Here is a 14,507-nt window from a genome sequence, read left to right as displayed (position 1 = left end):
TCTGTCACCCAAAAATAGATGAGAGGAAATGTAGTTTAGTTAGTTTGTTCAATCATTTGCATCCATGCGTGAGGCAAGTTACAAAAAACAGGAAGAGCAGCTTGGTTTTTGTTTTTATTATAACAATATAATATAAAATTAGTACGCTTGTCACACAATCAATGCACCTGATTCTATCTTCAAAATAACAACTCTCTATTCACATGAACTTTCTGCTACCACAAACCCCTGACTTATAGGCTGCTGTCATTTCAGCTATCCAGCCATGAAGGCACTCTACTTTCCTATTTGCTCCCTATTTGGTTACCAGTCGAGCCTTGAGGCTGTCGTTTAGGTTACTGTATTGTACACATGCAGATATGTCTTATTTGGCTTTCTAGACAAGGTCTGAATGCTGCTGGTCCCGCGGGAGCTGCTTTATGCTGACCTGTAAAGGGACTGGATGGAGGGAGACTTGCAGATGTAGGGAGGCTCAGTGTCCATGCTGTGACATCCTCAGGATCTGGAGTAGCAGGTCCTGCACCTCTTCATCCATTCGGCCCTGCTGGGCAGCAAACATCAGCGTAAGAAAATTATACTTCTATATTGTTTCACACATTGGTTCCTCGTTGTATGAGCACAGGCAGAGCCCCCATAACGGGCTCTATAGGTTTACCCACTCACCTTGCAGAGCAGCACACTGAAATTTGTAGGTTATTTGTAGCAAAGGACACATAAGATGTAACCTCACTGGACACTCATACCCAACCCTGCCCCAAATCAAGGAGAGGCTTGGAAGGTTCAAGCACAATACAAATTTCTCTCAAAGGTCAACGATACCAGAACAATCTCTCATTACAAGCGACATGACAAAAAGAAATAGCTAATGTGTACACGTTAATAGTGGAATATGGTGAAACTGATAGAAGCGGGAAGTGAGTGGAGCTCCTTTTCCGCGCACCTCTTCTGAAATTTCATCCACTTTGTCTGGTAAGTAGAGAAGGTGGACAGATCATTCCAGCTCTTTGTTGTCTGCACCACAAAGGGGGGCAAACTCAAATCCAGCAGTCAGTGCCGTTTCCAGTCCAGACTATGAGTGGCTGTAGTAAGTTGCACAGACAACATTTCATTGATCCGTCCTGAGACAGAGCTCTCCCAAACCTCAGAAATAGTCAAGACAGCGGTGTCATGTGCACATATATTCACACCACGAACATGGAAATCCTCAATTAAATGACTTTTTGACATCTCAAGATAAAAACTGAAGTCTCAATTTGTGCTCTAACATGCATGTGTGCATTCAACTGACCTGTACAGCTGCCAGTAAATGGGAGCGGTATATAGCCACCACCTGTTTGTGCTTTCTCTCCCAGTCCTTTAAAAACATCACAGAAAATGTTACTGCCAAGTCAACGAAATCATGATATTTATTTCTCATGTCATCCATCCCTAGTGTCAACATCCTCCTCACCTGGAGCTGCTGAGAGAGTGTGGCGATCCTGTTCTGCAGTGCCATTTGCTGCCCTGGGTTACCATGATGGCTAGATGAGGAGGAGGATGTGATGCCCAGAGGAGGTGACAGAGCTCCCAAAGCTTCCTTTAGCCGAAACACCTCCTTGGACAGTTCTGTTATCTGCATGAAGACAAACACATCAGTTTGGCTACCTGATAGGGGCTTCAGCAGCAGTTGTGTGAACCTGCCTTCCAAACCCTCACCTTACGGTCTTTCTCCTTGACCAGGCCCTGGGATTTCTGGATGTCCTTGTGGAGCTCCTGGATGTGGCTGGATTGGGCCTGTAATTCAGCCAGCTGCTGCTGCACCGTGGCCAGCTGGGACTCTGCGACCTGCCGCTCACTCTTGTTAAAGAGAGCCTCCCTCTGCACCTGGAACACCTAGACCAGTAAAACCACCAGTGGCACCCTGTCACTACAGCAAAGCTGTCTATGCACGGTCAGGTCTCCAATCCAAATCCAGTCCTTTCTGCTTGTACAGAAGTGGCAGTAGAATAAGCAGTAAAGCTGCTGCTGTAGTTAGTATCAACAGGTTCACACAGACAGAAATACACACATGCAGAATAAAACTCAAGGAAATTGGCTTACTGTAGTTTTTATATGCTGCCTGGTAGAAAAGCTGCTCCACTACTTTGCCATTTAACATTTCGACAGTAGTGTCTCATATACTTTGTCTTGTGTCTGATTTAGTGGGTAACACACCCTCCTCTATAATTCCTGTTTCATCTAAAAAATCTATTCCCAAAATGACTGTCGTCTGAGTTTTGCTCATTTGCACGCTTGAGTGCAAATAAATGCAGTCAACCACGCAAAAGTTCGTCTTTACACATTTGCTTTTGGTGACTTTACATACGATGTGTGTAAGCATTTACCAACACTAAATTCCAGTGTTGGATTTGGATTCCAACCAGGTCATGTTTTTGTATTAAAAGGCCTTCTACTTTGCAGGACTCAATTTATGAACTACATGAAAACCTATTTAAGATTTCATCCTTTGTGTGAACGCGTGGCCCCTTATTAACGTCTCTGTGGGGCAGAACGATTAATGGAAATATTACTGAAATCTCAATGTGGCCAAATGCAATATCCAAATCACACAAGCTGCAATTTTTTAATAAAGGTAAAACACGTAACAAAACAGCCTTACAATGAAGCACTGCAGTGTGGCAAAGATGCTCTGGCCCATCAAATCTTGTTCTCCAGGTGTAAGAAAACATGTTTGTTTGGCACAGACCCGTCATGATTTTGATAGTTTTTCACTGAAAATGAAAGATGTCATGCAACTCATATTGCAATCAAAATATCTGTCAAAATAACTGCAATAAGATCTTTTTTGCCATATTGTGCAGCCCTGCTTCTGTTGAAGAGGCAATAACCCAGTTTACAAGGTCAGAGTTTTTATATCTGAATGCCACTACACAGGTGGGTGGGAATTACTTCTGGAGTGTCATCAGAAGCCTCGAGTGCACATACAACGCTACTTGAGTGCATCAGTAAGCACATATACAAAGAGACTAATGAAACAGTGAGGGACTGAATAGAGAAAGTAATACACATATGAATAATGTAGAGGCAGGAAAGAGGCCTTCATGGAACACAGCTCACTTTGTGGCAGACACAATAACATCTAATGTGGCTTTAGGTCACATTAGACGGCAAACACAACGTGGCACATGCGTACGTTCTCACACACACCTCAGTGCAGGTCTTCTCGTGCTTGCGAGTGAGATTGTTGAAACGGGCCGTGACGGCGTTGATCTCAGCCTGCAGAGAGAGCCGCAGGGCCTCGTGGTCCTCCTTGGAGATCAGACCCTGTTCTGCAGCCTTCTGGGACTTGAGCTCTCTCAGCTCCATCTCCTTCTCACTCAGAGCCTCCTGAGCAGCTGCTGCACTGCTCTCACTGGCCTGCAGGGAGCGCTGGAGCTCTGCCTAAGAGGCAGGAAGCACAAGGTTGACCTGATTAATTCTCAGAAACCCTGAAATGCAGTTGTTCTAAACCATCTGTACTTGACACACAGGCTACATGACTAACAGCTGCTACAAACAAGTTTCAGATTGTGTTTTCCTTCTAAATCACATTTAACTTATTTTGTGAGAACTAAATTTCAACTTTCAGCTGCTGACCTTCACTTTCTCATGGTCCTCTTTGGGTATGGCATCCTGCATGGCCTGCAGTCTGGCCGCTAGCGTGGCCGCCTGCTCCTCAGCCTGACCATGAAGGGTCTTCTCCTCCTGGAGCTCCTGCAGTGTCTGAGCGAGCTGCTCTGACACTGCAGACAGTGCCTCCTTATGTTTTGAGAGCGGCACAGCGTCTTTCAGCTGCAGGGCGTCCTGTGCCCGGCCCTCCCGCTCAGCGCACAGACAGTCCAGGGCCTGCGCTGCTTCCTGCCTCGCCACTTCCAGTTCTTCTCTCACCGCCGCCAGGGAGCATCTGGAGTGATCTGATTGGACAGACGCACAATCATTTACAAAATGGTCTGAAATTAAAAATATTTTTCTCTAAAACTCAAAAAGTAGAAATAAAAACCTAACACTGCACACCTGATATGACTGAGGGCTCTGAGCTCTCTGAGTGCTCCTCCTCCTCTTCCTCCTCTTCATCATCTCCATGTGGAGGAGGCCTGAGTCTCTCCAGATCCAGGAGGGCATCGTTGAGCCTTCTGGCCACGTCCGCCCTCTCCCTGGCCAGCTGTTCACACTGGAGCCCCAGAGTCACCTGCACCTCCTCCAACTCTGAGCGGGGCACACACTTTCTCAGCTCCCCCTCTAGCTCTGCTAAACGCTCCTGGAGACGACGGACTTGATCTCCATCTCCTGCCGCTCCTCCCTCTCTCCCTGATGCCTTGCTCTCGGCCAGGGCTGCCTCCAGCTCAGCCACTTTGTTGTGGAGGCACTTCACTGTTTCCGTCTCCTCTCCTTCGCCGTCTTTCTCCCCGTCTTGTTTTGTAGACTCTCTCTGGGCCAGGGCGGCTTGCAGCTCCTCTACTTTCTCTGTCAGCTGTTTGATTGTGTCACTGTCCTGGCTGTTCTGACCCCCGGCCTCACCCCGTCTCTTAGCTAGCTCCTCCTCTAGCTCCGTCACCCTCTCTCTCAGCTGCTGTGCCTCTTCTTCTGCACCCTCAGTCCCACCACCTGCCGCGACAGTACCCCCTTCACCACACTCCACAGAGAGCACCCCAAGGCGCATCTGCTCCCGCAGCTCCTCCAGCTCAGACTGGGACGAGGTTAACTGCTCCTCCAGCCCTCGCAGCTTCTCCTTCAGAGCCTCCACACTCTCTGCATCCACACTTGCTTCCTGAGACTTCTCATCACCACTGCAGAACAAGACAAAGATTATCAATCTTTCAAGGTAACACAAACAATAAAATCAGCAAATTAAACACATTAATGAGAAAGTGAACAAAAACATCATACCATTACTCGATACCAGGCTTTGTTTTCAGCACTGATCATGTAGATAACAGCATTACATTTCATTAGCATTAACACTATGTTATTGAAGAGTATAACTGCAAACCGTGATAAAACAAATACATGTATTTTTAGCATTCCGCACTATAGTATTTCAGCATCAAATATCATAATAGAGGTCAAGACACTCTCAAATCCATGATGTCATGAGTACACATTTTGCACCTCAGCCTGTTCAGCCTCCAGCATGCTGCAGAAAAATATAAATGCTCAGCACTTTTAAAAATGGCCCTGATAGAGGCAGAAGTGGATACTGCTGAGACTTCGGAACTGATATTAGCAAAGGTGTGCACACATCTCAGAACACAGGCCTGATCTAACACAGTAGTGTTCAAGTGAATGTGATCTGTTGCTACTGGAATCATAAAAAATTGTTCTTACTGTTCCTCAGCCACGCTGGAGGCCTCGTCTGAAGCCTGGGCCTGAGAGAAGCGCTCCTGAAGGGCTTCAAACTCCTTCCTCAGGGTCTCGTACTGTACTATGGGGACAAAGTCCGAGCTGGAGGTCTGCATGTCTGTATCATCCTTCTCAAACATCTCCAGCATCTGTACACAACACAGAGGAAACAGCTGTCAATAACATGCTTTGTATTGTTTATCAGCTAAGCTATGTACTATCAGCTAATACTAAACAGAATTGACACATAAAACTTGAGTACTGTTTCATAAGGTCCTTCCTGTCTGGCAAACTCCTATGTCTCCATGTTTTCACAAAGGCTTTCTGTCTTGAACGTATAATTTATTGATGAATTAAAGCCCATGCAGACGTAACCCTGGTGACATCATCCCATGCTATTTTCTCAGACTTGACAAAGCTCCTGCAGAGCCACAGAGGACATTGTACAAATGTTTTCACAGGCTAAAAAGTATTCCCAGTGACTAGTAAACTGACACGTATGTGTAAAATTGGTGGAGCTGCCCTTAAATTAACTTAAGCCAATCTGAGTTATGGAATCTTAGCCTTCCCTCGACCATATAAATCACAGCTGGAGGTTTTGCTTCTACTTTACTTCTGACCTTCTTTCACAGTCCCAGTCTCTCTTTGCTCTCATATGAGACCTCAGATTTCCCACTCTTCATGGCCTGGATCGCTGCTTCTCACAGTGGTGACTGAATCACACCAGAACAGAATAATCCAAACAAACTTCAGAGGTTCACTCAGCCTGACCCAGTTAGTGAAGAATGTCGACAAAATGCCCCCATGTCTGCATCTGATGCTGCTCTATTTATACCTGTATGAACACATCTGCCTTGGTGCATTAGTGTGCCAGAGTGCAGCATTATAAAGTTTAAGTGGACATGACTAACGCTTGAGTCACGGACATTAAGCCTCTCTTGAACAATTTAATAATCACTTCACTATCAATTTATCCTCCTTAAAAAGGCCTGTGTGTATGTGTATGAGAGAGTCGGCTGAACGAGTATCTTTTCTGTGCATGTGTGTGTGTAGCAGAACACAATAGGTGCGTATTTCTGCATTTGTACTCCGCCTGACCTTACCTGCACTTTGAGAGCTAGTTCAGAGTTTTGTGAGGTAAGTTCCTCTATTTGTTTGTGCAGCTCAGCAACAGTTCCTGGGTCTGCAGGGGCAGGGGAGGGGTGGAGTGAGTCTGTGGCCCCTTGACAAGTGGCCTCATCTGGACCAGGGGAGGCTCTGGAGCGCTTGGAGAGCAGCTTCTCTAGAGGGAAAGTTCAAGAACAGCAACAAAAAAAAATAAATCTGTGTACTTCCTGAGGCGATAGACACACAGGAATGCCCATGTGGAACAGTAGAGACGCATGCATGGAAGTACATGTGTGCTTTCTGCCATGGCCTGGGAAGTACATGTCACATAGATCACATACCTGGGAAGTCAAACATTTCATCCATGTCGTCAGAGTCACTGGCCCCAATGCCATGACCTCCCTTCAGCTCCTCAAGCAGCTTGTCTCTCTCTGCTTCTGCCTCTTCTAGACGCTGCTTGAGTCGTGACAACTACAGCGCACAAACACATACATATGTAAAAATGGTTGTGATAAGATGTAATGCTCAGTCTTCAGAAATGCATTGTTGTCTGATACAGGTGCATACACAGACACTTCTAATGAATAGGTATATGTTTACATAAAATTCCGAAACACTTTGCAGAAACGTGAATAAAAAGGGGCGCATGCAGTACCTCCTCCAAGGCAGAGAGGGCGTTCTGTTGCTGCTGCTCCAAGGCTTTGATCTTCTGCAGCAGACGGCCTCTCTCCAGACGCAGGCGTCGAATCTCCTCAAACACCTCCTCATCCTCTGCCTTGTACATATAAATGTGACACTAACATGACATGGAGGAAAAACAGTGACGAAAACTTAACAAAAGTCAAGATTTAATGTGCTAACCTGGGCGGGTTGCTGCGTTTCTGGAGGCTGGGGAGAGGGAGATGGAGACCGGGGCTGGGGCTCAGGGGACTGTGCAGGTGGAGCAGGACTCCGGGGCTGTGGAGAGGGTGGCAAACCCTGGATCTTTGTGATGGGAAAACAGAAGAAAATGAATCTTTGTTACTCATTAAATATGTGAGACCTCTTTAGTTTCTCTCTCGAGAAGCAATGCTGTGTTACAGAGACATTACCAATTGTGCAATTAGCATAAATATGGACACCCTTGTATCTTCGTTGCTCTCATGAAGCACCATGAAGGGCAACCATTTTAAAACTGGTCAACTAGCTATTTTTTCTTTTGAAGGGACCACACGCTAAAAGGTTGGGAGCTGATGACATTATGTGAATGTATGTGCTAACAATACTGTTAGGACACCCTGTGCTTGTGGTACGAAAGCATTTTTCCTCCACAGAGATGCTTCTCACAGTACCTGCAGAGGAGAGCGAGGCGGTGGAGGAGCTTTCCGTTTGCGGGGGGTAGTGCCCCCTTGCAGTGATGAGGCGCCTGAGGGGACTTTGGGGGGCTGCGTGGGGGTGGGAGGGGAACCACAGACAAGCAGAGGTCAAGCTCAACGTAAAATGAGAGGACAGAGGAAACTACGATAAGACAAAGGGTCGGCAACAAATGGGGGACGAAAGCCAACGAAAAGAGAGCAGCACACAAAAACAATGACCTCATATTGGAAAACATGCACAATATGATCGGCTGAAGTGGGCCATGATTTCATTTGATGGAGGGAGTGATCAAACACACAGTTATGCAACATTACCTCCTCGCCTGTGCCCTCAGAAGCTATGTATGCAGAGGGAAAGAAGACACACAGCAAGATACTTTAACCCCTAATGGAATGAGGTTCGGCAAACAGCTACAGGCACCATACATACACTCTCACTTCCTGTCACTTTCCCTAACATATCCTTTATATCAGTACCATTCATGTGTCTTGTAGATAATCGACCAAAATCTGCAATTACAGAACAAAAACTTATACGGTCGAGCCCTCATAAGTGCACCAAACTCTCTCCTTCATCTCTTTTTCAAACTAGCCACACATCTGGTTTTCATACATCAGCAGCGTCTTTGTTGGGAGATAAAAGTGGAACAGGCCTTTCGTCTCTCTCGCTTTTCTTTTTTTTTAATCCCTCTTCACAATTACACCCAGCTGTCCTCCTGATCCACTTCCTCCTATTACAGTCATTTCCTGGAGCAGACATGCAGCCAGGATCAGGAGGAGTGCAGCCACAAACAGAAGCAGTACCCCGGGTCGATGTGTTAGATGTCGCTACCACATGCTTCATTATGACGCCACCACCACGAAAAAAAAAAATGGCTGTCACAAGCTGTTTCATTTATTTCAGCTGATTTAACACTCGGCACTTCTATCTGTCCACATATAAAAAGACTTGAGGCCTCATACTGCACCTGGAGGTGCTCCATCCTGCAACATCTGCATGATGCGCTGGTTGCCTGTGGTTACGCCATAGTCACTGGCTTTGTGTCCAAGGGCATCGACCAGCTGTGTGTTGGCCCCCCCTCTCAGTAGAGCTTCTACGGTCTCGACGCTGTCACTCTCACACGCCAGCATCAATGCAGACCTGTACAACGGCAAAACAGCAGTACTGAATGCACCAATTTTACATCTTCACGTGAAATATACGGCATGCTTAAACCTCCAGAATTTTATCTTCATTTTCGTTGAGGACATTTTTCCATTTGATATAAAGACGCAGCCTGAAAAAATGTTGGTCTTTTCACCTCTTTAACCAGCGGATAATTCTCTAATCATCCTCTGCAAAGAGACATCCAAAGCCAAACTGAAAGCTGTTGGTCCCTGTTGGAGGTCTTGACCCTGCATCCCTCCAAATCTACCCCACGCACTGGAGACTGTCTATGGCAATCCTTCCTCTATCCTGACCCAGACAAAAACACTGCTGTGAGAATAATCCTGGTTCTGGCTTAACTAAGAAGTCTGTTTCATGCTGCAGTCTGCCTCAGCACTGCCGAACACTCTCTGTCATTCCATCTGTCAGAGCCTCAGCTGCAGCTATAAGAGATGGACTGAGGACAGTTAAGAGCTCCAACTGCCTCATTGGCCCCAGAGGAGGAGAAGAAACGCCTCCAGTACCTTCCTTGGTTGTCTTGTATGTTTGCATTCGCATCTCGACCCAACAGAAAGACACACAGCTCCACTCTGCTCATCTGGGCTGCTAAAATCAAAGGGGTGGCCCCGTCCTGACAGAGAGACAGGTATGATCATTCAGACATCATGGAGCAACAGCACAGACATTTGATAATGTTGTCTAATGTGTTTAACTGTAAAAAGCAAATTGTTAAACCTACCCCATCCTGGACATCCAGATTGGCTTTAAAGTCCCACAGGGTCTCAGTGCAGGACAGGCAGCCACTGACCGCTGCAGGAAATGATGGTCAATATCAGAGACTTACATACAGTATAACATGCACAGTACAGATTTTTTGTGTTTGTTTAGACCTGCTTACTTTTCATAATTAAAATGTTAAATGGGATCCATCAGAGGAATCTGTTGTATGCAAAGTAGCTGTTATGTAACCAAACTGCTGTCATATTTCAGTTCATTTCATTTACCTGCATGATGAAGTGGTGTTCTACCAATGCCGTCGGTGCAATCTACAGCTAACCTCTCCTGACAGGGAAAATACAAATAATGATAACCAACAGCAAAAGATGATCCATCTGCAATTAGTGCATTCTTAAAATTCATGTATGCATTATTATATTTTACAGTATTTGTAGGTGAATTCTGTGTTTTACCTGTAAGAGTCTCTTTAAACACTCTGATTGACCATTTTTGGCTGCTAGGTGGAGGGCGCTGAAGCCTGGAATCAGTTATAAACAGACACTTATAAACAATCCATGACACACATGAACCAACAGCCTTGGCTTATGGAATGATTAAATACCCTACCAGCACCGTCAGTGACATTGAGATCTGCTCCTTGAGAAATGATGACCTCCAGGCAGTCTAGCCGGCCTCGGGACGCACAGAGGTGAAACCTGCCAGACAGAAGGACAATACATAGTTACCAGTGATGAGAGATGAGAAATGAGAACAGGTTTCTATTAAAAACGATTCTTTTTGATTAGTTGAAAAAACTCATCAGTTAAGTTAATGAATTTTTCCAATTTACCAAAACATGGATAAAAGGAGGAAAATGAACGTATTGCTGTAGATTAAACTTCTCAGCAGTATATAGGGTTGTTAGAATTAGCTCAACCTTAAACCACTTCAGCAGCAAAATGCAAAATAGACATTAATGCAGCAGTACTGTTAATCCAAAAACATCAGATACAACAGTGAAACACCAACAGGGAGGATTTTACTGCAGATTGAGTACTTTCACTTTTGATACTTCAATACTTTTACTTAAGTAAGATTTCGAATGCAGGACTTTTACTTGTAGTGAAGAATTTTCAGTGTGGTATTAATACTTTTACTAAAGTAAAAGATCTGAATACTTTTACTGCAGTTACTTCTAATAACTGAATTCCCTCCAGTGGCTAAGAAAAAATTAATATTGGGTGTCCAACTTACGCCGACTTGCCCTCAGCATCCAGCTTGGTGGGACAGAGACCCTTTTTGATGATGAGAGCCGAGACTTTGTCGGGCTCGTTCTGCTCCACAGCCTGCAGCAGCCTCTCATCACTCTTACTCCAGTCCTGACTCTGAGGGGGTGAAGCCAGAGAACAGGTCACCACCCTGAACAACCCCAGTGGAAACTGATACCACACTGCATAACTCACAACATACAAAACAGGAGATGGCTGGGCAGCTGAAATAAATGTAATGCTTTTCGGATGTGCAACAACCAGTGATGATGTTAAAAAAGGGTTTTTGTTGTGTTTCAGATCATCATTAATATGAAACACCAGTTTTAACAAGTTACATTAAACTACTTTTAAGACAGAAATATAGTGAAAGAGGGATGAAACCAATTAAGAAAGAGGAGATACCTACTGGCAGCGGCAGCAGGCTGAAACAACACAGCTGCTTCATCAGGCTAAAAACAGGCTGCTGAGGATCCATAATGGCTAGCAGGACATCACACAAGCAACTAAATACAGAGTACCAAGCCAGCACCGCGTGTCCATACACACTGCCGCCTGGCTACATAACAAAAGTACACATTTACATCAGATACTGTTGAGAACTCTACTACTATTAGTTTCTGCCAGATACCCTTCAGAGGTCACAGCAACGTCATAGTACAGATCCACATACCACAGAATTTATGCTATCCACGAACTCACACCTCCAAAGAAACGGAGCAGCTCGCCACACAAAAACTCTGACATGCATACAGTATCACTGCTATTTGCTGTCCTCACAACAAAGTCTCCCTGTGCAGTGCTCCCTGTCCGCATCCCAAACGCCATCCTATCATCCTGCCTCGGCTGCTAGCGGGGACGTAGCCGCTCTGCCCACTGCACCTCACACGCTGCCACCTCCTTCTTTCCTCACTGTCCTCCTTTCTCTAACCTATTAATTTCTCTGTAGCAGGCAGCCTCCTTCTCTCCAGTAGTTTTTTGTCAGGTCCTGCACGGTGCTCCCCCTGGCAGCGTCATACTGTAGGTTTGTTTCTCTGCAGTTACAGAGCAGGGCCTGTGTGATGTGAGGACTCAGCAAAAAGAGGAGAAACAGAGCTGGCTCTGCTCTGCTGGTTCGGATAGTCATTTGCAGGGTAGAGGGGACATAATGAGGCACACATACCAGCTGAAATCTAAAATACCCCCTTGGGCTATGGAATGGATGGGTCTCTCAGGCTGAGGCGAGGTTTATATAGGTGGAAAACCCTGGGAGATGTATGCATGCAGGATAGTTATCAATCTATCTTATCTGTCCATCTGACAGTTGGACCATAATAATAATAATAATAATATCAGACAGAAGACAAGATCATTCTTGCCACCATTGTTGTGGTAATGACCAAGTATGATGGACAGTAACAGGCTGAAATGGTGCTTAAATCACCATCAGGATCCAAATGCTTAGACCACATGTCGTGGTTGCCAAGGGTGCAAGGTCACTGGTCCCAGTAGATGGATGGATGGATGGATGGATGGATATACAGATAGACAGATAAGTGGCTATAAGGAGCCGGCAAAAAAGTAAAACCTCAGAAATATAGTACACGAGGTAACAAGGTTAACCCCCAACCCTCAAGAGTAGCATCAGGATGACAGAAGGATAGTAGGGATTCTGTGTGTGTGTGTGTGTGTGTGTGTGTGCGCGCGCGCACGTATACGTGAATAATTGAAGGCTACCTGAGATCTCTGGTTATAACAGCAGTCTGGAGACAGCCCTGCTCTCCTGCTGCTGCTCAGTGACACTGAATCCCAGTGCCCCCCATACATACACACACACACACACACACACACACACACACACACACACAAGGAGCAACTTGGGATCTATATAAATATCTACTTAATGTAGAGCACTGAACACTGTAATAGTAGGTGAAAACACAGCTTGCATAGCTCATAGCTCGAAGGAGCTTGTAGCAATAGCAAACAGGTGTACTACGTATAAATACACCTGTAAAGCTCCACGTGCCCTTCAACAGATGGCACTTACCTCATTCTTTTTAAACTTTGCCTTCAGACTCTTCATAATGGTTTGATAGCCTCTCTCTCAATGGGAATACTGCAATAAACAAGGCAAACAAACAAACTTGAGTGTAATTTTCAGCTGATTAAAGCTTGTTATTTACAGTTTCGTTCATTCACACATGACTCGGTCATCAACAGTGGGTCCCAGCAACATGTGGGTGTACCAAAATCTTTGTAAGACATGAGGAATGTACCAACACTAAGCCAACAGAAACCCTAATGCAGCAAAGACACGACTATAAAATGACCTGCAGAAACATGCAGCCTACCTGTGAGGGAGAGTCCCGCTCCAGGTGAGTGTGTCCCATCAGCTGCTCACAGCAGAATACTGGAGTCACTGCAGCCCGACGAACAGCAAGAACGAGCCCGCCTCAATCGTAAATTAACCAATCAGCAATGCGCAAAACGCCGGATCAGCGTTTGATTGGCGATGATGGATGATATATCATGTCCGTCGCGTGCAGTAAGGCCAGCAAACGCGGTGCGCACTTAAGGTCGCGTGTCGACGTGCAGAGTCGTTATTTTGTGTTTAGCAGGCGACTGGAAGCTGTGGAGTAGCAGTCCGTCACATACGACTTCTCATTTTGTCGGTGTCTTCCGTTTCGACAGCACCTCGAGCTCAAAATTCAACACAGGGACGTTGTTGGGAAAGTTCCTTATTTTTGACATTTTAGCCAATCACTGAAACCTAAAAGTGAATTCAACCAATGGCAACACTGAAGGACCTGAACCCGGAAGCTAACACTTTTGTACTGTAATGAAAGAGAGAGGTGAGTGAAAAATAAAAAAAAAATAGTCATGCGCAGGGCTAACCTGAATATTACTCTACTATTTTAGGTGCTGCTGATTTTATATTATTATTTAAGCTCATATTTTACTGAGGTCCTAACATTAATGCCTCTGTTTTCTCTAAATATTAATCAGTATTGACCGGTTCATAGTCATGAATGCATAGGTCTGCTAATTAGTTGTTTTTTTTCCCCCCACAACCTATGCTGTTAGATGAAACCTGCCTCTGTTGCTATTTCTACATGATGCATGCAATACACACAAAACACCAAACGAGGGCAGTAAATGCAAAGCAGAGGAAACGATGGAAATCAGTGGCTCCTACAGTACAAGTCTGTGCAGCCTCTTTTCCAGCACCTTAATTCAACCAAAACACTCATGATCATATTCAGATCACATTCATGGCTTTGAAAGAGAACCTTTGTTGATGTGTCTCGGGTTGCACATGAATGTCCTCAGCCACTGATGCTCTGCAGCATGTGTACCTTTCAGATTCATAAATGATGCTGTTCAATGGGAAAGAGCAACAACTGGAAGCGTGAAGTTCAGAGGAAATGTCACATCCATATTTAGGTCTTTATAATGAGGGAGTCTTATTAATTCTCTGCATTATTCCACACCGCCTTGTTGTTTCTGTTTGATTCAATTAAATCTTTGGCTCGCATGCAATAGTGTTTATTTTGCATGAAAAACCACAATGAC

The 14,507-nt window shown here is 45.2% G+C and overlaps 1 protein-coding gene across 4 annotated transcripts; it reads right to left on the bottom strand.

The window, feature by feature from the left end:
* Positions 1–101: 101 nt before the first annotated feature.
* Positions 102–13,021, bottom strand: ankrd24 (ankyrin repeat domain 24). Of its 4 annotated transcripts, XM_076726794.1 has the most exons (22): positions 12,982–13,021; positions 10,939–11,069; positions 10,312–10,400; positions 10,158–10,222; positions 9,972–10,029; positions 9,707–9,777; positions 9,492–9,598; positions 8,789–8,961; positions 8,136–8,158; positions 7,797–7,889; positions 7,327–7,443; positions 7,121–7,240; positions 6,807–6,936; positions 6,462–6,640; positions 5,344–5,507; positions 4,033–4,805; positions 3,616–3,932; positions 3,187–3,420; positions 1,696–1,872; positions 1,451–1,612; positions 1,289–1,354; positions 102–541 (listed from the first exon to the last, which is right to left on the bottom strand). In XM_076726794.1, exons 1-22 carry the CDS (start codon positions 13,015–13,017, stop codon positions 473–475), a joined length of 3,354 nt encoding a protein of 1,117 aa, XP_076582909.1. In that variant the 5' UTR covers positions 13,018–13,021; the 3' UTR covers positions 102–472. The 4 variants fall into 4 exon arrangements, with proteins under 4 accessions (XP_076582909.1, XP_076582908.1, XP_076582906.1 ...); XM_076726793.1 differs by lacking the exon at positions 7,797–7,889 and having other exon boundaries at positions 102–544; positions 7,327–7,449; XM_076726791.1 differs by lacking the exons at positions 7,797–7,889; positions 12,982–13,021 and adding an exon at positions 11,362–11,481 and having other exon boundaries at positions 102–544; positions 7,327–7,449.
* Positions 13,022–14,507: the final 1,486 nt, after the last annotated feature.

Source organism: Chaetodon auriga, chromosome 3 (genome assembly GCF_051107435.1).
Source record: "Chaetodon auriga isolate fChaAug3 chromosome 3, fChaAug3.hap1, whole genome shotgun sequence".
Taxonomy (NCBI): domain Eukaryota; kingdom Metazoa; phylum Chordata; class Actinopteri; order Chaetodontiformes; family Chaetodontidae; genus Chaetodon; species Chaetodon auriga.
This window is presented reverse-complemented; position numbering and strand designations above follow the sequence as displayed.